We start from the raw sequence: 23028 nt of genomic DNA, 5'->3' as shown, positions 1-23028 counted from the left end.
TGGCAAAACATTTAAAGCAATCAGAAATAGAGACAACTTATTTGATGAATTTTGTGTTATAAAATATTTATCTAAAAATGACAATCTCAATAAAATAAAAAAAGACAGTAATGATGAAAATATTTAGACCAAATTATTGAAACATTTCCAAACATAAAAGCATAATTAATAACCTTCACATAGCAGAATTTTCCTGAGCTTACCAGGAATCTCACTATACGTAGAAAGAATATTTTTTCAATAAAATATAGGCTACAGAGAAGAGTCTATTGAAGGTGTCAACAAATTCAAATTTATTAATGATAAAATGCAAACTTAGAATATTACAATTTTATGAACCAACTGAAAATAACAAGAACATATTTGAAATTGGAGTCCTAGAAGGAGAGGGGAGAGACAATGTGGCAGAAAAACATTTGAAGAAATAAAGGCTAGAATATTTCCAAATATGATGGAAAATATCAGGCCACAGGTCCTAAAAGCTCAAAGATACCCAAGAAGGTTGAGTAGAAAAAACACCCTACACAGCCACATCATAGTCAAATTGTTGAAAACCCAATAATAAAGAAAAAAATCTTCAAAGCAGCTAGAGAAAAAATCAAGCATTTTCTATAAAGAACAACAATATCACAATGAAGGCTGAATTCTAATCAAAGCATTACATCAAGAAGACAGTGCAATGACATTTTTAAAGTGCTGAAAGAAAAAAACCCTTGCAACTTGGAATTCTACATCCAGTTAAAGTATTCTTGAAAAATGAAGAGAAAATAAAGGCATCGTTTGATCCATGGTCAAAGAAGAAATCCCAAGCAAAATGGGAACTTATTTTGAAATGAATACCTATCATATAAAAATTTGTGGATACAGTTAAAACAGAAGGAAACGTATAGCATTAAAAGCTTTCTCAGAAAAGAATAAAGATTTAAAATCAATGACTTAACATATTAACCACCTTAAAAAGCTAGAAAATGAAGAGAAAATTAAACTCAAAGTAGAAAACAAGAAGGAATAGAGTAGAAACCAATGAGTCAGCAAATAGAGAAATAATAAAGAGAATCAATAAAGCCAAAAGTTGATTCTTGGAAAAATTTAATAAGATTGACAATCTCTTGATCAAGAAATAAAGGATAGAGGCCAGCCCAGTGGCAGAGCAGTTAAGCTCGCCAGTACTCCGCTTCAGTGGCCCGGGGTTCACTGGTTCGGATCCCGGGTGCAGACCTACACACTGCTTATCAAGCCACGCTGTGGCAGGCATCCCACATATAAAGTAGAGGACGATGGGCACAGATGTTAGCTCAGGCTAATCTTCCTCCAAAAAAAAAAAAAAAAGGAAGTAAAAGAGATATAATACAAATTACTAATTTTAAGAATTACAGAGGGGACATCACTAGAGACATTAAAATGATAAGAAAATAATCAATTGGCCACTTAATGAAATGGATAAATTCCTTGTAAGACAAAACATACCAAAACTGACCCAAGAAGAAACAGAACATCTGAATGGCTTTATAGTAGTTAAAGAAAGTGAATTTGAAATAAAAAACCTTCCCAGAAAAACTCCATGCACAGAAGACTTCACTGGTGAATTCTACGAAACATTTAAGGAAAGACAATATCAAAATGATGACATCAAATAACATCAACCATACATCATATATTTCAGAAATTAAAGAGGAGGGCTATTTACCAGTTCATTTTCTGAGGGCAGCATAATCCTGATATCAAAACCTGAGAGAGACATTACAAGAAAAGGGAATTGCAGACCAATATCCTTCATGATTCCAGGAACAAACATCACTCACAAAGTATTAACAAAACAGGGATGGCGATGTATGAAAATAATAGTATGCCATGACCAAATGTGAGTCATCCTAGGAATGTTGGTATAATATTACAAAGTTATTCAACATAAGTTGCCACATTCACAGATTAAAATAGAAAAATGACATGATAATCTTAATGGACAAAAATTATTTGACAAAATTCAATACTCATTCATGATAACACATCTCAGCACACTAGAGTAGAAAGGAGCTTCCTCAATCTGATAGAAACAGTCATGAATTACCTCCAGGTAATCATCATACTTAATGATGAAATACTGAACATGTTTCCTAGAGTTGGGAAGCAGGCTATGATGTCTGTTCTTAGTACATTTTCCCACATTTTACTGGACATTTTAAGCCAGTGCAATAAGGCAAGTAAGAGACAAAGATTATAAAGGAAGAAATAAAATGGTCTTTATGTGATCTTTACATAACTGCATAGATAAAAACTACTAAAGAGCTACAAAAATCTATAAGAACTAATAAATGAACCTAACAAAGTTATACAATATAAGGTAGGTATACCAAAATCAATTGTATTCCTATGTACTACTAAAAAAATGGAAAAGGAATTTAAAATTAATATTATTTACTATGCCATAAAAATAAAAATACTTAGAAGTAAAATCTACTTAAATCTCTACGACATTCCTGAGAGAAATTAAAGAAGTGGAGAGATAAACCATATTCATGGATTGGAAGATTCCATATTGCTAAGATATCTATTTTCCCCAAATTGATTTGTAGATTCACCATAACCCAGTCATGATCCCAGAAGGCTTTTTTGTCAAGTTGACAAGTGATTCTAAAATTAGTATCTAAATGCAAAGAACCTAGAACGGCCAAAACAATTTGGTAAAGAAGAAAACTGGTGGACAACTTACACAACCTAACTTCAAGAATTAATATAAAGCTTTAGTAATCAAGGCATGCGGTATTGGCTTTAGTATAGACGAACACATCAACGCACAAAAATAGAACCACACATAAATTGTCGATTGAGTCTTTGACAGAGGTACCAAGTTAATCCTTGGCTGAGAGGATAGTCTTTTTCACGAATGATGCTGAGACAAATGGATAACTGTTATGAGAAGAAAATGAACCTCTATCCATACTCCTCAACAAACACAGGTCTATAGATCATAGACCCAAATTAAAATTATCAGCTTTGAGAAGAAAACATAGATGAATTTTTTTTAACCTTGGAATAAGCAAAGATTTCTTAGGATACAGAAAGTACTAACCATAAACAAACGACAAATTGGATTTCAAAACTTTAAAAACTTCAGTTCATGAAAATACACCACTAAGAAAATGCATAGAAAAGCCCCAGACTGGGAGAATAAATGACAATAAGTTTCACTTTTACATAATGATGCATATAGGAAGCACAATGAAAATAATATTCCATTTATAGTATAATATATAAAATAGTTGAATTCCAGGCATAAATTTCTAATGATGAAATAAAAGGAAAAATAACTGGAAAGTTATACCTTATACTTGATTGTATAGACTATAATAAAGATGACAACACTTCCTAATTTATAAAGATATTTTAATATAAGACTAATTAATTTTTCTCAGGATATTTTAAATAACATTTTTAAATGGGATTTCCAAGCCAAGAAAACATGCCTTTGTTTTTAGTTTATTCACTATTCCTAATAGTGCATTTTTATCAGATCGGATTGGGGCAATCAGGAATTCTATAACTGGTCTTTGATTTGTTAGCGGATATTCAAACAAGCCTTCAAAAAAAGGTTAAGAATACTGGAATAAAAATTAGGCCATGAGCAGCCCCAAATAACATAACGAGAAACATAATCTTAAAAAATGTTCTGAAGATGTATGCTTTAGCTGCAGCTAAAACGCACACCCCTATTACTGTTGAAATTGCACTCTGTAACACCGGGTAGCCTAGCAGATACAATGCCTCAATTGTTTTTTGGTTTACTGAGGGCTTGGAACTGGAAACAAATGCATAGGAAATGTGTGCAGAAAAATCGAAAGAAAACCCTATACAAATGACAAGATTAATCATGGATATGGAATCAAGATTGACTTTCCAGAATGCCATGAAACCTGTGACTCCCACAATCACAGAAGCAATAGCAAAAGTCACCCACAAGGAACACAGTGGATGAGGAATTAACAATAAGGAAACGATGAACATAGCTGCTGATGCAACAACGACATTTCGAACAGTGTTTTCTAATATTGCAGTATACTGATCAAAATATATGAATGCCCGGTTATACACCATTAGGGGAATTTCACACTTTTCAGCCAGGCTTCGGAACTGGAATAACATCATCTTCTTATTGGTTGAAGAAGAAACACCTATGGTCTGAATGAAGGCCCGAGAAGAAATGATTTCATGTGATGATGAAATATTAATATCACACTTAAAAAGTGGAAAATCCGTTAAAAAACTGGAAATACTGTTTATAAAAGTATTCTTATCATTTACATCTTGTCTGTTATTTTCCATATATTTCACATATTCTCGTAACCAAAACTCTGTAAGACTTTTATCTACATAGTTATTGTTTTCAAAATCTGCCAGACATTTTTCCAATTTTTGCCTAGCATCTTTATCCCAGTAATCAAGAGCTTCAGTAACGATAACCATAACCCTGGGGCCATAATCTGAAAAATACTCCTCTTCTACATTAAAATATGGTGTGATGTATGAATCGTCACTTGCCAAATTTCGAAGGTCTAAACCTTCCTCCACTTGGAAACACCCATATATACTACTTACGATGTACAAAATGTATATAAGCACTACAAAAAACTTGGACTCAGTGGTTGTGAGAAAAGGCCCAAAATAGTCTCTAAAGAACAAATTCATTGGATGGATTTCAGCTTCATGTTCCTCTGGGAGAGACTCAAATGGGAGACAGCAGGACTTTTTTAATGAGGAACATTTTTGGTCAGGAGTTTCTGACTTTTTCAACCAGCGTAGACAGACTACTTCTCTTTTTCCATCCAGGGCCAGAAATGCTCCAAAACAGGTGATGTTATACAAATAACAAAAGAGCAGGGTTGTTCCTGTATAGATGCAAAAGTATTGTATGGACCTGAAGGAGGTCATAATGCCTGTATAGAAAGCCAGGACGTTGGTGGTGGTGGTTATTGTAATGGACACTGCCACTTTTGAATAGACATCGGACAGCCGCTGTTTTATGCTATCCACGAGGCTGGTCTTCTGCCAGGCAGAAATCATGATAAACATGTCATCGACCCCAACACCTGTTAAAAAAGGAAACAGTATCTTCATACATATTAATAGCCATTAAAAATTAAACAGATCAAACCATTTTCTTTGCCCATCTCTTAAGGTCTTATTTATCTTGCCCAATCTGTGCTTTGGTGCTACTTTGATGCTTTCTCTGGTTGCTTCTGAATTCACAACAGAATTCATCATTCCTTCCTCTGTAATAACTCTGTGCTTTGTGCACTATTATTTGCCCATAGCACAGTATACTCTACTCCTAGTCTTCATTTAGGGTGTTTTAATGATGAGTCAGGAAACCTGGTTGCCTGGGTGTTAGTCAAAGCAGGGTTAGCAATGTATCTTTGATTCAATTAGATCACATGAGAGACAATTTTCTCCCACAAACCACTTCACACTAATGCACAAACACACTGGGCCAACATTCTCTGGCTTAAAATATAAGCTGGACTTATCTGTTCTACAGCTAGCATCTAGCTATCAACATGGTATGATTTCAGAGGCACGGTATAGTTTATAGACATACACACACACACACACACACACAAATGTAGTTTTCCTGCTAGTCTGTTTTTGATACTTGGAATGTTATCATTCAACTATCACTTGCCCAGGTTAAGGCATTATTTCATTAAAATGCAAGTACTCTTGAGATCAGAACTATGTACCAAAGTAAACCTTAAGAACCTTTTACTTATTAGTGCCTACTAGGTGATTAGTTCTTTTCCACAATGACATTTCATGACTGGTTTGGAATAAAGAGGATAGAACATTTGAGGGCTTTGAAATCATCACTGAAGACTGGAGAAGGAGGGCTATAAAGAAGAAAGGAGATTAGAAAGGACAGCATGAGCATGTTGCAAGTAAATTTCACCTCCCTCAGATTGTCTACTAGAGTTGACACTACTGTCACTCATGGACACCTTTGATTCCATGTATATCGATACAAAATCAATACTTGGAACTGAAATGCCAATCTTAAGTTCAATTTTGGGGGATCTTCTCCATGGATGACATGGGAGGGCACTGGGAATTGCAACTTTGCCTCTAATTCACATGTTCTACGGGTGTGATCAAGAGGGAAGGGTCTAGACCGAAACTTAAGTCTACGTAATGTCATGAACCGCATCCTGACACTCCCACTGCTCAGCTTTGAGGATTTCAACAGCGCTCAGCTGGACAAAAGAGAAGAATCAGAAGTGCTAAGGACAAAGAATGAACTTATTAACATTTATTAGTTGTTTAAAAACTAATTTTATTATTCATAGAACCTTGTTCAGACACTGTCCTCACACATTTCTTCCTTGAGTTGCTGAAATCACACACACACACACACACACACACACACACACACACTTGCATTCCTATGTATACACAGACTATACAAAAATGCTTTATATTAAATCAATTATATACACTTTGTACTTATTTATGGCTGTGGGGAACACTGAGTGATTAAGCGTGACTGTGTACTGGGAAGGTGTGCCCTGAAGAGCTAGGATAAACAAGCCGACATCCAGCATACAGCTCGTCCGTTATCTCCCCCAGGAAACCCAGTATTATTTCTTCCAAGTTGCTTACTTTCTCATGCTTATTGTAAACAAATTCTGAAAGTATAGGAAAATAGAAAGAAAAAATTTAAACAACTGTAATTCCACCCTTCAGGAACAATCCCTGCTAACATTTTTATGGATATTCACCCAGAATTTCCTCTATACAAACATACACATAGAACCGTATCTCTCTCAAGTATCTTGTTTCATAACCAGCATTTTCCATTTAACATTATATATCTACCTCTTTCTAAAGACTGAATATGATTCCAAGATTTTCATATGCTATGTATGAGTTGATCCATCCTACGTTGATATGGGATTAGGTTGTTTTCAATACATTCCTATTCAAAATCACACTGAAATGAACATACTTGTTCTGCTTTTTTGAGCACTTGTCCAATTATTAGATGTGGAAATTCCTAGAAATGGAATTGGTAGGTCAGAGTATTCCCCTTTTCATTTTTAAATCTTTTGATTTGTTGCAAAATTGGACTAAAACAAGGCTGTACCCATCTACAATTCTCCCCCAGAAGAATATGAGAGTGTTCATTTGCACACAACCTTCCCCAAACCTTCAATCTTGCTAATATTTATTAATCTAATAAGAAAACAAGGTGTCTCACATTTGGTTATTTTGCATCCCTTGATTAATTGAGAGGTCAAATATTTTTTCTTATAGCTTCAGTGACTTGTATTTTGGATATTTGGGGTGTATGTGTGAACTGCCTGTTCACATCCCTTATCTGTATTTTTCCATTTGAGGTATAGATTCTTCCAACTCTAAAGGCACATGATTCAATTTGATTTTCTTTTTTCTTGACCCCTCATTTTGGATCTGTAGAGCCACCTCTAGATAGTTATTTTGCTTAATCTAACATTAGCTCCTTCCCTTAACTACCCCACATCCCACATACACAATGTGTAGCCTCATGTTTTGTTTTACTCACCTAGAATAAGAAATGGTGAATTTGCAACTATGATCACAAATGGCACCCCAATGTACAACATCAGGCCAAAGCCGCTCACCACTGCCAAGGCAGCAGAAATCACTCCAAAGGCTGCAACCCACATTTTGTTGCGGATACAGTCACACCTGTAAATTTGGAGGGAAAAATCATGGAATTTGTGGTGGTAGCTTCCATACTGAAATTCCATCAATTCATAACATTCCTGACTTGGACACCAACTCAGAAGCCTCTTGGGCAATAATTCCCATACCTGTCTGCTGGAGACCTTTAACTCCCAGGCACTATCCCAGACCAACTGGAAAAAAAAAGAGGGAACAGAAAAGTTGGGAATCTATACTTTTACCAAACTATCTTGGGTGACTTACGCAGCTAGCCAAGCACTAAGCCACTAACTGGCATTTCAGAACCACAAAGATACATCAAAATACTGCAGATGGTTAATTACACTCTGATCTTCAAAGGGGTGTGAATGGAATACAACAGCAAATTACAGAGAAAGGATCCATAGCCTGTTGTCTTCTTACCCAACCCCTAACTCCGACTAGCCATAAACACAACCCTAAACAACTCCTGTATTTCAAAGCTAGTCGAATCTGTATTGTGGTTAACAAAGTATGAAAGCCGCCTCCTCAAACCTTTTCAGGATTCTCCTTTACTAGTGAAGTGGGCTCTAGAAAAGTTGCTACTAATTGCAAAAAAAAATTGAAATGTAGTTTATTTTGAATAACACAACCTATGGCTGTTTCTTTGCTGGAACAACAGAAATCGAAATATATATACGGAATTTTATAGCATGGATTCAGTATTTTACCTCCCAAACAACCACAACGTTACATTGTAAAATACCGACAACCACCTGTGGTTTTATATTTTACTCACTTGTTAACTGCCCCAAAACAAATGACTGACACCTGCCTCTAGATGTTTTTAGCAGGAGAGAGAAACTAGGTTTGGACGGAAGACTAGGAGAGTCAACTACGGAAATGCAGCCACTGATTCCAAAGCATCAAAAACATGATTCAAGACCCTCTTCAGGAAAGATCACACAAAATGAGCTCAACTTCCTTCTTATTAAAAAAATTTCTACACCATGGCTCTATTTCACTTTTTCTCAACCTGCTGGTGCTGTGAGTTAAATTCAGGGCCCCAAATCAACACACACACACACAAATTCCAGAGCAAAAGTAAATTGCTTTGTTACAACAAATTTTGATTATAATGAATACTTTCTTAAAACAACAATATTGGTCTACAGGAGTTTAAGAAAGTAACAAAGAAGAACTTTAAAATCAGAAAGATTAATGCACATAAAAGTTACATAAGACGTGTTTATTCCCAATCCCTCTTTCAAGTTTCTGGATTTCTTGGTGTAAATTTTTCAGAGGATGGGGGACTGAAGTATATTATTAGCTCTAGTGACTTTACTTGGAATAGTTGCTGTGTCGATTTTCTCTGAGTGACCTTTATTTTAATGATCAATAGACAATAGAAGGAAAGCTCTGAAAGTGGAACACTGTAGGAGTTTGGGGAATACACCTGTAGATATTCCAGTCCCCAAGAAGGACCTTGGCTTAAGCAGGTTATCAGAACGACCTAGGGGAGTCTTGGAACCTTAGATCTCCTGGAACCCACTCTGCAGATCCCGATTCTATAGGTTTGTAGTGAAGCTGCAGAGCCTACGTGTCTAAAAATTTCCTCATATGATTCCAATGCTCAGGCAGAGTTGGGCGTCACTGGCAGCAAAATGGCCAATTTTCTGAATTTTCTATTCATTTAGCAGGGAAGGGCTAATTAGACGTTAGTATACTGAGACATGCTTGGTGAGGCATCCATATCTTCCTTGAAAGGATTGACATCTATTGTAAGTAATGAACAGTTCAGTGCATTTGAGAAGGGAAAGATTTTCCAGATTTTATCAGAAACTGGTCTAATATTTGATGTAAGTTTTATCATTTCCCAAATGTCAGACAATTCTGAAATAGTCTAAGAAACTCCATATACCACTACTGGCCATAGGATGAAGTTCAATTTGGAGCATAAACTTTTGAAAGAGTCTTACTATTTTCAGTGACTCCACTGCAAGACAATAAATATGGAATCCCAAAATATGTTCAAATAAGAGCTCTGTATGAGGTAAAGGCATGCAAGCAAGGAATAATCTTCATATATAAGCGTGTGAGACAGGCAGGATGGGGATGTCTTAGGGACTGTCCAGGAGGCCTCATCTAGAACAGAGATAAGAGATTCTCAGTGATAACAGAGAAGTAGAAGTGAGCGATGTCCAAGGAACTCACGAAAGTGCTCACAGGAGAATCAGTTTTATATTCAAGCCCAGAAAAGGCATGTATTAGACCATCAGTCAGCATCCGTGGCTGAAGAATTTTCCTGCTTCCTTTCCTCTTCTCCTTGTGCATCCTCCAACCCAGGAACCAGCTTAGCAAGATGGAGAGTAGGAGGAGAAGTGATGGAAGAGGGCTGGCAAGTCCTTTGTTCTCCATTAACGGTTATCCCATGTAGCATCCCCCAGTTAAGAAATGGGGGGAAAAACCTTAGTTTCGAATCAAGTTACAACTTTTGTGTATTACATGGACATGGACATTTTAATTCTGACTGGAAGACTTTGTCTTACCTAAGAATGACCACAAAAGTCACAGGGTCTGCCCGAGTTTTCATGGGGCAGAGGAAGAACTTGCTCTACCTACAATGCTTCAAGGGAACAAAGGAAGACAAAATAAAGTTGCTTTATGTTTATACCTCATGAGTCTTGTGTGTTCAATATGTTGGTTACATAAGCATAAAAATAGTCTTCAAAGACAAATATAAACCATCTTCTAATTGCCTTCCAAACAAGATTTTCTGCTTTATTGTCCACAACTATTTGTAAAGATAAGCAAGAATTGATATAAATTTGTATCTTCAGAACCAACTATTTAGTAGGAAAGTTTTTTCAAACCATCTGTTGGTATCTTGTAGATTCTATACTAATTTAAAAAACGTCTTTATCCTACTAACTTTAACAAGACTGAATTTTCTTTTCTTTCTTCTCTCCTCCCTCCCTTCTTTCCTTTTTTCCTTCCTTCCTGTGTTTTCTAAAAAGTGTGGTCTTCCTTTCCAGAATAACAAAGTTATGAGATAGTTTATTAACTCTAAGGAGGTACCCACTGTGGTCAAGTCTCTTTACGTACTGGGGCCTCATCTTTCTTCCACCTTAAATTTAGAGAGTTAACTTTTATCATTTGTTCCCAAATCCACCTACAGATGAGAATCAACTACAGAAATTTTTGAAATATAGATTCTCAGATTTAACCCCTGGATATTCGATTCAATAGGGTAGGGCCTCAGAATATGTGGTTTCAGGGCTCTCTTTTTGACTCTGATGTGAGAATCACTGGAATAATATAATCTATAGGGTTCCTTCTACATCTAAGTTCTATTGTTTGCTGCCGTTTTTCAGATTTTAGCTTTCTGATCACAAGATCTCAAACTAACCCTAATTCCTAGGTAACGTTTTTTAAATGCTTAGCAAGGTTAACTCCACAACAGAACAATGGAGAAGCCCAAGTCAATTTAAATTAGAGCCTAATTTTTTATATACTTAAAAGTACTAGTTCAAATTTATAATAGAAATAAAGACTTATATCTTAGTTCTATCAGCATATCTGTCTCCAAATGGGACAATTAATCATAATTGGTACAATATGTAAGGCAGAAAGCCTATGCCAAATCAAACAAAACTAGCCACAATTTCTTGTTCCTATACCATTTGATTGCATACTCCTGCCAATGGGCAAAATTTTTAAAAAGTCATCAGCTTTAAAAAATAAGAGTTTAGTGCTGAACATCAGCAAAACATAGAGTAGAAAAACCTAAACTTTTATCCCCACAAGGAAACAGAAAAACAAGAAGAAATTGTCAGAACCAAGTCTGTGAACTCTGGAAAACAGCCAAAAGTTTAAAGCAACCAAGTCAGTGCTGAATCAAAAAAAAAAAAAGAAGTAAAGAAAAGGGCACCTCAAAACAGTAAGCTTTATATCAATTTGACAAGCCCTACCTCATCCCTCTCTTGCATGGTAGAGGTCTTAAAGTGGCAGTGACCATAAAGTGGCAGGTGTGTTAAAGTGGCCACAGTCTTAAAGTGGCAATAGTCTTAAAGCAGCAGCCATCTTAAACAGGCAACAGCCTGTGTTACTGGTGTGGGACTATATCTCTGTTTTTGGAGGGAGCAGAGCACCACCTTTCACAAAATAATCTATATGTCTGCTCTAACCTGTCTGGGGGCTACCTGAAAGAATGATGCAAGACACTCCTTGGTTTTGTCTCACTCAAAGCTGGAAAGCTGGAAACACCTCAAGCTGAATTAACAACCCTCACACACGTAGGGCAAAAGATTACAACCCAAACCTACAAAAGGTTGCCTAAGGCAAAACTGGGGAGCATTTCTCTGGGAATTTAGGATATGTGTACTGGAGAATTAGACAGTCACCCAGGGCAAGACGCATGCTCAGAAAAGACCTGAGAAGACCCTAAGCTTTCTCCTAGTGCCAATTCCCAGGCACAGTGTAAGCCTGGCTAAGTTTTGAAGGAGGGTCCCAGCACAGAATCATTTTGCAAAAACTGGGAGAGGTCCTGCCATCCAAGGAAATCTCTGTGAAAACATTGGCTAAACACAAGCTAAGGGACAGAGACTTCAGCAACCATATAAACAGGGAATACAGTCCTGGAAATAATAATTTAGGGAAGTCACTAATAAAATGGACTACTACAGTTTTAAACAAACAAACGAAAAAACTCAGGAAACCCTGCAGACAGGGGGAATCTGATTTTCAGTTACCATTTTATAAGAGTCAAACGTCCAGTTATCAACAACAAAAACAAAAATCACAAGGTATACAAAAAAACATGAGAGTATGGCTAAGGAAAGGAACAAGATAAATTGACAGAAATCACCCTTGAGGAAAGCCAGAGATAGGGCCTATTAGACAAAGAGTATAAAACACTGTCTTACATATGCCCAAAGAGCTAAAGGAGAGCTCTGACGAGGAAGTAAGGCAAACAAAATAAATAAATGATAATATAAATAGCGAAATTTTTAAAAGGGACCAAATAGAAATTCCAGAGCTGAAAAGCACAATAATTGAAATGAAAAAAGAAAAGAAACACTAGAGGTATTCAACAGCACATTTAGCAGGCAGAAGAAAGAATCAGCAAACTTGAAGCCAGGACAATTTAAATTATTGAGTCTGACTGGCAGAAAGAAAAAAAATGAAGAAAAATGAAAAGAACCTGAGAGATCTGTGGGACACCAGTAAACAGACCAATATACACATTATAGGAGTCTCAGAAGAAAAAGAGAGAGAAAAAGGGGCAGGAAGAATATTTGAAAAAACAATTGCTAAAAACTTCCCAAATTTAACAGAAGACATGAAGCTACAAACCCAAGAAGCTTAACGAAGTCCAAGGAGGATAAACTCAAAAAGACCCACACTGAGACACATTATAATCAAACTGCGGAAAGAGAAAGAGAAAGAAAGCGTCTTGGGAGCCACAAGAGAGATGCAACTCACCACAAACAAGGGATCCTTAATAACTGTAAAGGCTTATTTCTCATCAGAAACCATGGAAGCCAAGGGACAGTGAAATGATAAAGTGTTAAAAGAGAAAACAAACCCATCAAGTGAAAATTCTGTATCCAGAAAAACTTTCCCTCAGAAATGAAAGAGAAATTAAGACATTCCCAGACAAACAAGAGCTAAAGGAATTTGTTACCACTAGATCTGCCCTATAATAAATGCTAAAGGGAATACTTTGGGCTGAATTGAGAGAACAATAAAAAGTAACTCTAAGTCATATGAAGAAACACAGATTTTCAGTAAAGGTAAAAACATGGGCAAATATAAAAGTGAGTATTATTGCATTTTTGGTTGGTAACTCTACATTTTATTTCCTACAGAACTTAAAAGACACATACATAAAAATAATTATAAATCTATGTTATAGGGCATTCAGTGCATAAAAATGTAATTTGTGACAACAACATAAGCAGGGGAGGACAGAGATGTATAGAAGCAGCATATTTATAGGTTGTTGAAGTTGTTAGTATCAATTTAATACAGATTGTTTTCAATTTAGGATGTTACATGAATCTCCATGGTAACCACCAAAAAAAATCTTTAAAAATCATCACAAAAGGAAATGAGAAGAATCAAAACAGCTCGCTAGAAACATAGAAACTAAACATAAAAGAAGGCATAATGGATGAAATGAGAGACAAAAATCTATAAGATATACAGAATACAAATAGCAAAACAGCAGAAGTAAGTCTTTCCTTGTCAATAATTATTTTAAGTGTAAATGGATCAAACTCCCCAATCAAAAGGCAGAGACTGGCAGAATAGATAAAACAGCATGATTCAACTATACGCTATCTAAAAGAGACTCACTTTAGGTACAAAGACACAAATAGGCTGAAAGTTAAAGGATGGAAAAGATATTCCACACAAATAGTAACAAAAAGAGAGCAGGGGTGGCTATACTGATATCAGACAAAATAGATTTTATTTCAAAAACTGTTAAAAAAGACAAATTGATAAAAGGTCAATTCATCAAGAAGATACATCAACCATAAACATATACATAGCCCACAACAGAGACCCAAAATACATGAAACAAATATTGACAGAATTGTAGAGAGAAATAGATAGCTTTACAATAATAGAAAATTGAAAACACCATTTTCAATAATTGATAAAAAATCTAGGCAGATAATCTATAAGGAAATAGAGGAAATGAACAGCACTGTAAACCAATTAGACCCCACAGAGATAGAAAGAACACTCAACCCAAACAACAGCAGAATATACATTATTTTCAAGTGCACATGGAACATTCACTGTGATAGACCATATGTTAGGTCACAAAACAAGTCTGAAAATTTAAAAAGACTGAAATTACACAAAGTTATCTTTTCAACCAATGATGGGATGAAGCTACAAATCAATGATAGAGGAAGAATTAGAAAATTCACAAATATATGGAAATTAAACACCATACTGTTAAACAACCAATGGGTCAAAGAAGAAATCACAATGGAAATTAGAAAATACTTAGTGACAAATGAAAACAAACACACAACATACCATAATTTATGGGATGGAGTGACACTAGTGCTCAGAGGTAAATTTACAGCTACATCAAAAAATAAAAAAGATCTCAAATCACTTTGTGGAACTAGAAAGAGAGCTAACACAAAGCTAACAAAAGGAAGGAAATAATAACGATTAGAACAGAGATAAATAAAATTGAGAATAGAAAAACAATACAAAAAACAAAACCAAAAGTTGCTTATTTAAAAAGATCACCAAATTGACAAACCTTTATCTAGAGTGACAAAGAAAAAAACAAGCCAATACAAATAACTAAATCAGATACAAAAGTACAGAAATAGAAAGGATTATAAGAGAATGCTATAAACAACTCATGCCAACAAATTGGATAACATAGATGAAACGCACAAATTCCTAGAAACACACCAATGACCTAAACTGACTCAAGATGAAATAGAAAATCTCAAGAGAGACGTAACAAGTAAAAAGATTGAATCAGTAATCAAAAACCTCCCAACAAAGAAAAGTCTGGGACCAAATGGTTTCACTGGTGAATTTTACCAAACATGTAAAGAAGAATTAACACCAATTCTTCTTAAACCCTTTCAAAAAATTGAAAAGGAGGAAACACTACCTACCTTATTCTATGAAGCCAGCATTACACTGATACCAATGCCAGGCAAAGACATCACAAGAAAACTACAGATAAATATCTCCTAAGAATATAGATGCAAAGTCCTCAATAAAATTCTAGCAAATCCGATTCAATAAGACATTAAAAGGATTATACACCACAACAAAGTGGGATTTATCCCAGGAACGCAAGAGTGGTTCAACATGGGAAAACCAATCAATGTAATACACCACACTACTAGAACATAGGATGAAAACCACATGATCATATCAATAGATGCAGAAAAGGCATTTGACAAAACCTAACACCCTTTCATGATAAAAAACACTCAAAAACAAGGAACAGAAAGGAACTTCCTAAAAAACGATAATGGCATTTATTAAAAACTGCACAGCTAACATCATACTCAATAGTGAAAGACTGAAAGCTTTCCCCCCAAGATCAGGAACAAGATAAAGAGGCTTACTTTTACCAAAGATATTCAACTTTGTACTGGAGGTGCTAGCCAGAGCAATTAGACAAGAAACAGAAATAGAAGGAATCCAAATTGGAAAGGAAGAAGTGTAACTATCCCTTTTCACAGGTTACATGATCTCATATATGAAAATTCCAAAGAATCTACAAAAAAACCCCCTAGAGTTAATAAACAAATTCAGCAAAGCTGCAGGATGCAAGATCAACACACAAAAATTAGTTGTGTTTCTATTCATGTGAAATGAACAATCCCAAAAGGACATTAAGAAAGCAATTCCACATAAATAGTGTCTAAAAGAATAAGACACTTAAGAACAAATTTAATCAAGGAGATAAAAGACTTGTACACTGAAAACTAAAAAACACTGGTGAAAGAAAGTAAAGAAGACCTAAATTGATGGAAAGACATCCTTAGTTTACGGAAAGGGAGACTTAATATTGTTAGTATATCAATCTCACCTAAAGCAATCTACAGATTCAACACAATCTCTACCAAAATTTCAATGGCCTTTTTTTTCAGAAGTGGAAAAGTCAACCCCCAAATTCATATGGAACTGCAAGAAGCCCTGGACATCCAAAATGATCTTGAAGAAGAAAAAGTTGGAGAACTGAGATTTCCAGATTTCAAAACTTATAACAAAGCTAGAGTAATCAAAACAGTATGGTACTGGCATATTGATAGATACATAGACCAAAGAAATAGAATTGAGAGTCCAGAAATAAACCCATACATCTACAGCCAATTGATTTTTGACAAGGATGCCAAGTCCAATCAACTGGAAAAGAATGATCTCTTCAACAAATAGTACTTGGACAACTGGATTTCCACACGTACAAGAATGAAGTTGGACCCCTACTTGACACCATGTACAAAAATAAACTAAAAATTGATCACCAACTTAAATATAAGAGGTTAAACCATAAAACTCTTGGAAGGAAACATAGGGTAAATGTTCATGACCTTAGATTTGTTAATGGATTCTTAGATACAACACCAAAAGCACAAGGAGCAAAACAAAAAATAAACTGGATTACATCAAAATTAAAAACTTTTGTGCACTGAAAGACATTATCAAGATAGTGAAGAGATAATCTACAGAGTGAGAGAAAATATTTGCAAATCATACATCTTATAGGAGTTTAGTATCTAACATCTGTAAAGCACTCATCAACAACCAAAAGACAAACAAACCAATTAAAGAATGGGCAAAGGACTTGAATAGACATTTCTCCAAAGAAGATATACACACAAAAAGCCAATAAACACATGAAAAGATAGTTAAATCACTAGTAATTAGGGAAACGTAAATCAAAACCACAATGAGATACCACTTTGCAACTACTAAGATGGCTATAATCAATAAAACAGAAAGTAAGATGTGTTGGTGATGATGTGGAGAAATTGGATCCCTTTTACACTGCTGATGGGCTGTAAAATGGAGCAGCCTCTGTGGAAAACAGTTTGCTGGTTCTTCAAAAAGCTAAACATAGAATTATCATACAACCCACCAATTCCACTCCTAAGTATATACTGAAAACAAGGACTCAAACAGATATCTGTACACCAATGTTCATCATAGCATTATTCACAATAGCCAAAAGGTAGAAACATTCCAAGTGTCCATCAACAGATAAGCAGATAAACAAAATGTGGTATATCCATACAATGGAATATTATTTGGCCTTAAAAAGGAACAATGTTCTGATACAGCTACAACATGGATGAAACTTAAAACATCCTGGGTGAAATAAGCCAGTCACAAAAGGGCAAACATTCTATGATTCCACTTACATGAAATCTCTAGAACAGGAAAATTCATAGAGACAGAAAGTAGATTAAAGGTTAAAACCAGGACTCGGGGAGGCAATGGGGAATTAGTGCTTAATGGTTACAGAGTGACCCCATCTGTTTGGGGTGACAGAAAATATTTGGAAACAAGACAGCTGTGATGGTTACACAACAGCGTGAATGTAAGTAACGCCATTGATTGTACACTTAAAAACGGTTAAAATGGCATATTTTGTTATATATATTTTACCACTATAAAATACTTTTTAAAAAGTAAGAGTTTAAAAAACTAATAAAAGTGTTTTACCTGTAGCATGATATGACTGCAAATAATATGATTAGAAGGTATGCCAAGTGAAACAAAGGGATCACTGTCATAGAAGTTGCCTCAAATTCCAGTTGTCTAGAAAGTGACGTAAAGTAGACCACCTGCCACAAAAACACACTCAGGTAAATAACTTTTAGTTCCAATATTCGTGTGTGAGTTACAAACACTATCGAAACACTATAGCTTATTGATTGAAACATGTTAAAATTCAAAGATCAAAATATGTGCATTATGATTTTAGAATAAAGAAGATAGAGATCTCCATCTTCCCACAAATCTACGGCATGCTTTCCAAAGTTTCTTTCAAAAATCCAAAGTTTAAAACTGGACATACAAAATCTATATTTCATATAAAACTGTGAACTCATTAATGGCTGTAGAAATTGTGCCTCTTTCTAAATTTTTATTAGGTTATCTTTTACTATTTTAATTGCATAAATATCATTTCAGAAAGGCCTGAAAAGGCTTTTTCCAGTAGGATGTCTCACTTTCACCAGGCTTATTCAGAAGTATTAGCAGATTTGCTGGTCCAACAATTACTAACAGCTAACATGTGCCCAGCGCTACGCAATAACTTAGTTGAAAAATGCTGAGCTATTTAGCTTTTTCAACACCACCATGGAACTTTTGCTTAAAAGTTTGTTTTTTGATTCCAATGAACTCCAAGCAAGTTTTAGGGGGCTCCCAGAAACAGCAAAGACTTTAGCTAAAAGAAAGAAAAAGTAATCTGACTAGAAAACCAAACCCCAAAACTAAACCAGAAGAACAATGTCTGCACTGAACAGACCGACTTTGAGGATGTAGGATTTGTGTCTTCCACCAGAATGTTACCAAGGATTTAAGATTTGTGGCATCCTTCCACGTGTTCGTTCAAGAAAGCTGGATTAAGTACCAAATACAGTGCAGCACACCCAGCTTCAAGACAGGGACTCCATCAAAGTCAGGGAGCGCTATGGTGATGGAACTCGGACCAAGTCTTTACTTATCCCTCCCACTTTCTCCTGGCCACCCTGTAAATCCCAGCGCCAGGTACCTGAATCTTCTTCAAGGCCAGACTCTTTTGCATTTTGCTAAATTCGTTCAGGAAATGGATCAGCCACAACTTGCTATGCTCGTTGTCCTCTCTGACCTCGGTCTCCAGGAAATACAGCAGCCGCATGGCTTTGGTCTCCAGGAGGAACTGGTTCGTTCCTATCTTCTCGCCTAAGACGACTCCGCCAAGGAGGTTGGCCAGGTAGAGGGGTTGGCCGGCTTGGGTGGAGATGGGAAAGGTGATGTTTTTCAGGTTGAGGTTATTGTTCGCCTGCCAGACGGCCAGAAGCGGGTTGGAGGGCACGCAGCGGCCCTGGTCCATAGCGCACACCTCATCGTAGTGGATCTCGGTTCCGTTTTCTTGTGTCACATACAAAGCCCGCACCGCCTCGTCCAATTTACTAATTTCTGATAAGGTTTCTTGTTCCAGCAGCGAGGCAGTGTTGGAGACCACTAGAACGGACGCGAAATTGACGTCGATGCTCTTCCTAGAGGCGGAGAAACGGTAAGAGTCGTTGATGGTGAAATGTGCTTGCACGAAGCGCCGCTCGGCTTTGGCCGGGCTCCCGATCGGGGTGTACTGCTCCTCGAGGTCTTCTTCTTCGTCCTTGGGCAGGTAGACGAAGCCAGTGCCGAGGGCGGCCGTCAGCACCATCGGCGCCAGCAGGAAGATCCAGGGGTGCGAGCCCACCATCCATCCCAGCCATGCGAAGGCGCGGGAGAGCGGCGCCTCCAGGCAGTCAGTGTGGCAGCGGGACCTCTCGGGCAACTGATTTCCCGACTGTGACTCGGACAGAGGGGGATCCCCCCTCGCCGACGCCGGGCGTGGCTGTGACTCCTGCTCCGACGCCGCTGGTGGCTCTGAGCCCTGCCCTGAAGCCCAGCCAAGCTCGGGTTTCTGTCCCTGACTTGACTCCAAAAGCCGCTCCGACTCCTGCCTTGAGGACGCGGGCGGCTCCGACTCCGGCCCTGTCCCCGGATCCCACTGGCTCCGAGGGTCTGGCCCAGGCCCCCCCTCCGGCTCCCGCTTCTCCGACGCTGACTCTGCCTCCTGCTTCCCCTCTGGCTCCGCCTTTGGCGCAACCTTAGAGGAACTAAGGCTCATTTCCGGGAAGGAAAGGCAACGTTCTCAAGCAGGGCCGCAGATTAGGAAGTGGCTACTGGGCAGGGCGCCCATCTCCGCCCCACCCGACGGTTTCCTGGAGAAATTCTAAGGAAGTCTGTTTGAGGTCAGGCTGCTCGCGCCCCGGATGCTGGAGGCTTCGTTGACGAGCACGTGGTTTGACCCGTAGCTCCAACCAGCCCCAAATTTCTCTGTGGCGTGCCTATCCCCTTGGAGTTAAGTTACTACGAGAAATAACTCTTAAAGACGAAGAAAATGCATGCCTGTCCTCCACGACTCAGTATTGGGAGAATTTGGCTCGTTCTCAGTGACACACACACACAAATGGCACAGATGTTACATGCGTTGTAAGTAGCAGCTTTTAGTTTCTGGAGCTCGTCCAGTAACACTGTTCTCAGGGAAGTCTTCTCTGAGCCTGGTACACCTAATTCAGTTATTTTTGTTCTCTAACTACAAACGTAATATGTTCATACATTCTCCTTGTAAAAAGATAGGAGTAATTATATAAAATGAAAAGTGAAAAAAAACCCAACGTAAAACTCAACCCTAAACCTTCCTTCTATCCCACTCCTCTTCTTAAAGGAATTGTTTTTTTCTTTGTTTAAAAGAAAAAAGTGTTTGTTCTTACAAACCCTTTCCTATGCATTTACAGGCATATCACAATATATGCAAATATATCTTTTTTATAAATATTATTGTATTAGTGTATCAAAGTTACATTTTTCACCTAATACATCCAAGGATCATAACATGTTAGTGCATATAAATTTATCTTATTTGACCTGCTCTATAATTTTCCAATGTATGGGTGAAACATTAATTAGCTGTAATACCATTGATAGATCTGTGGGTTGTTGAGAGTCTCTTGGTGTTGTAAACAGTACTAAGTGAATGAATGTCCTCAATTCAGAGCACAAGAACTCTATCTGCAAGATAAGTTTTTAGAAGTGGATTTACTAGGCCAAAGGATGTGCCCTTTTAAATTTCTAGAGGTACTGATAAATTCATATCTGTAGAAGTTGGTTCATTTATACCCTGTTAAGTAGCATATGAGGCTCTGGTTTGCCACAGCCTATCCCTGAATGTCAGGAAACTGGTTTGTGCCTGCCACTGATCTTTTATTTTGTTTTTATTTTTAATTTATTACTTAGAATCATCATATTTTCTCTCTGGGTGAACAGTCATCTTACATCTTTCGGGATGTTGGGATTTTCTTCTTGCTTTATAGGAACCATTCGTACATTAAGGAAATGATTACTTTTTCCTGTGCTTTGAGTACATCCCTCACCATTTTGCTGGTTGCCATGGCTTATGTTTATAGTTGAATTAACTGATGCTTTTCTTTTATGAGTTCTGGATTTTGTGTTGCAATAGACAGACTTTTCCCTTTCAGTGATTATAATTATCTACTTGTTAAAACATTTAAATATTGATCAGTCTGGAAGTTAGTGTAATCTAAGAGGTTCAGAATCAATGACATTGAGTGCTTGCTGTCAACCAAAACTGTGTTTTTCCATAATATGCAATTGCAATTGAAACATGACTGTCCAGTCAAGGACTACATTTTCTAGTCCCTTTGACTTATATGTGTGGCCAGGTGACCAATAATCAACTACAGAATGTAAGTGAAAGTGATATGTGTCACCTTCAGGCCAAGACCTTTAAGAAGTTCTCTGTCCCATCCGCCATCTAGCCACAGGCAGCCAAGGAGCCCATTTGAATTGCGGTGTGGTAAGCTGGCAGGAACTTGGGTCCCTGAGTTACCATGGACAAGAGAGCTACTCACTGACCAGGAGGATCCACAGTGACTGTTACATGAGTGAGAAATATACTTCTGTTGTGATAAGCCACTAAAAGGTTGAGACATTTATTGAAAGGGCTAATACAACTTTACCAATGAAGAATGCAATGGAGAGATAGCTGTCCCTAACCACTCCTGTCTGAGCCCCCTTCATTTTACTCAGTGAGCACTCTGCCCACTGCCAGTGAAAGAGAAGCGTTAGTTACATAGCAGTTGTAAGGGATCTGGAAGGGAGGTGGTGTATCAGTGGGTGACTTTCAGAGTTAACCACGTGTTATAGTGGGAATTCTATTCAGTGTACTTGTGTCACCCACATCACTAGGCCAGACGTGGCAGAAACTGAAAGTAAAAAGCAGTAGTCTAGCAAACCAATCCAGGCTTATTTTAATTCAACTATTAACAATAATACTTCATTGAAAATGAGACATCCCGGACAAATTTAAATTAGGTGGTATACCAGGACAACCGTAGAAAACCAGTTAGGGCTGCGGGAGACAAGAGTTAACAACTGCATAGGAAACTTATCAGTGACCTATACTCAGCCAAATAGGCTTTGTTTGTAAGTCTGACTGTATAGCCAAAGGCTACATGTGAGGACTACATGAAGAAGGAGCAAGATGAGCTAATAAAATGCTAAAGGAAGTGAACAACAAATATTTGGTGATTAAGCTGAGGTTGAATTAAAAAATGTTCAAGCATTACAGTATGCACTTTTCCCTCTTAGCTGTCCAAAATCAGCCGGATTTTACAAATGCTTGATTTTATGAAGAACTACTTTGAAAATCAATCTAGTGCCCTACACCCGTACTGAACCGTTTGTGAATGAGTGCTGTATTTGTTTTTGTTGCACTTTGTTCAAAATCAGTTGTGAATCTTTAATCAAAGCATTCAATGAAGGGAGCACCATAGAAACTTAAAGTTTTGAAGCCTTGGTAGTAAATTGGAATTATTGAAAACAAAGTTTATAAATAGAAAACATTGAAATTGTCACTACAAAAGTGAGGAAGGAAATGAATAAATCAAACAAGGAGAGCTCAGTGTACCTGATTTAATTTTGAAATTTTATAATTATACTTTTTAATTTTTTACCTTGTGAGAAGAATTTTTTGATGAGCTTTCATTTGGGGGATAAATTTATGTTGTGTAATGAATG

At 37.0% G+C, this 23028-nt stretch overlaps 1 protein-coding gene across 1 annotated transcript; it reads right to left on the bottom strand.

The window, feature by feature from the left end:
• Positions 1-269: 269 nt before the first annotated feature.
• On the bottom strand, positions 270-22787 carry LOC103540586 (patched domain-containing protein 3). The gene is made up of 4 exons (XM_008507197.2): positions 18953-22787; positions 17899-18020; positions 7571-7716; positions 270-5084 (listed from the first exon to the last, which is right to left on the bottom strand). The coding sequence occupies exons 1-4, from the start codon at positions 20054-20056 to the stop codon at positions 3580-3582; spliced, it is 2877 nt and encodes a 958-aa protein (XP_008505419.2). The 5' UTR covers positions 20057-22787; the 3' UTR covers positions 270-3579.
• Between the last annotated feature and the right edge of the window lie 241 nt (positions 22788-23028).

Source organism: Equus przewalskii, chromosome 30 (genome assembly GCF_037783145.1).
Source record: "Equus przewalskii isolate Varuska chromosome 30, EquPr2, whole genome shotgun sequence".
NCBI classification, from domain to species: domain Eukaryota; kingdom Metazoa; phylum Chordata; class Mammalia; order Perissodactyla; family Equidae; genus Equus; species Equus przewalskii.
This window is presented reverse-complemented; position numbering and strand designations above follow the sequence as displayed.

Bases quoted from the DNA above. Each gene is read 5' to 3' on its own strand.
- LOC103540586 (XM_008507197.2), bottom strand. From the start codon at position 20,056: ATGAGCCTTAGTTCCTCTAAGGTTGCGCCAAAGGCGGAGCCAGAGGGG. The intron at 7,717-17,898 runs GTAAAACACTTT...CCAAATTTACAG, and splicing joins GCAGTCATATCATGCTACAG to GTGTGACTGTATCCGCAACA. The intron at 5,085-7,570 runs GTGAGTAAAACA...CTTTTTTAACAG, and splicing joins TTCACCATTTCTTATTCTAG to GTGTTGGGGTCGATGACATG.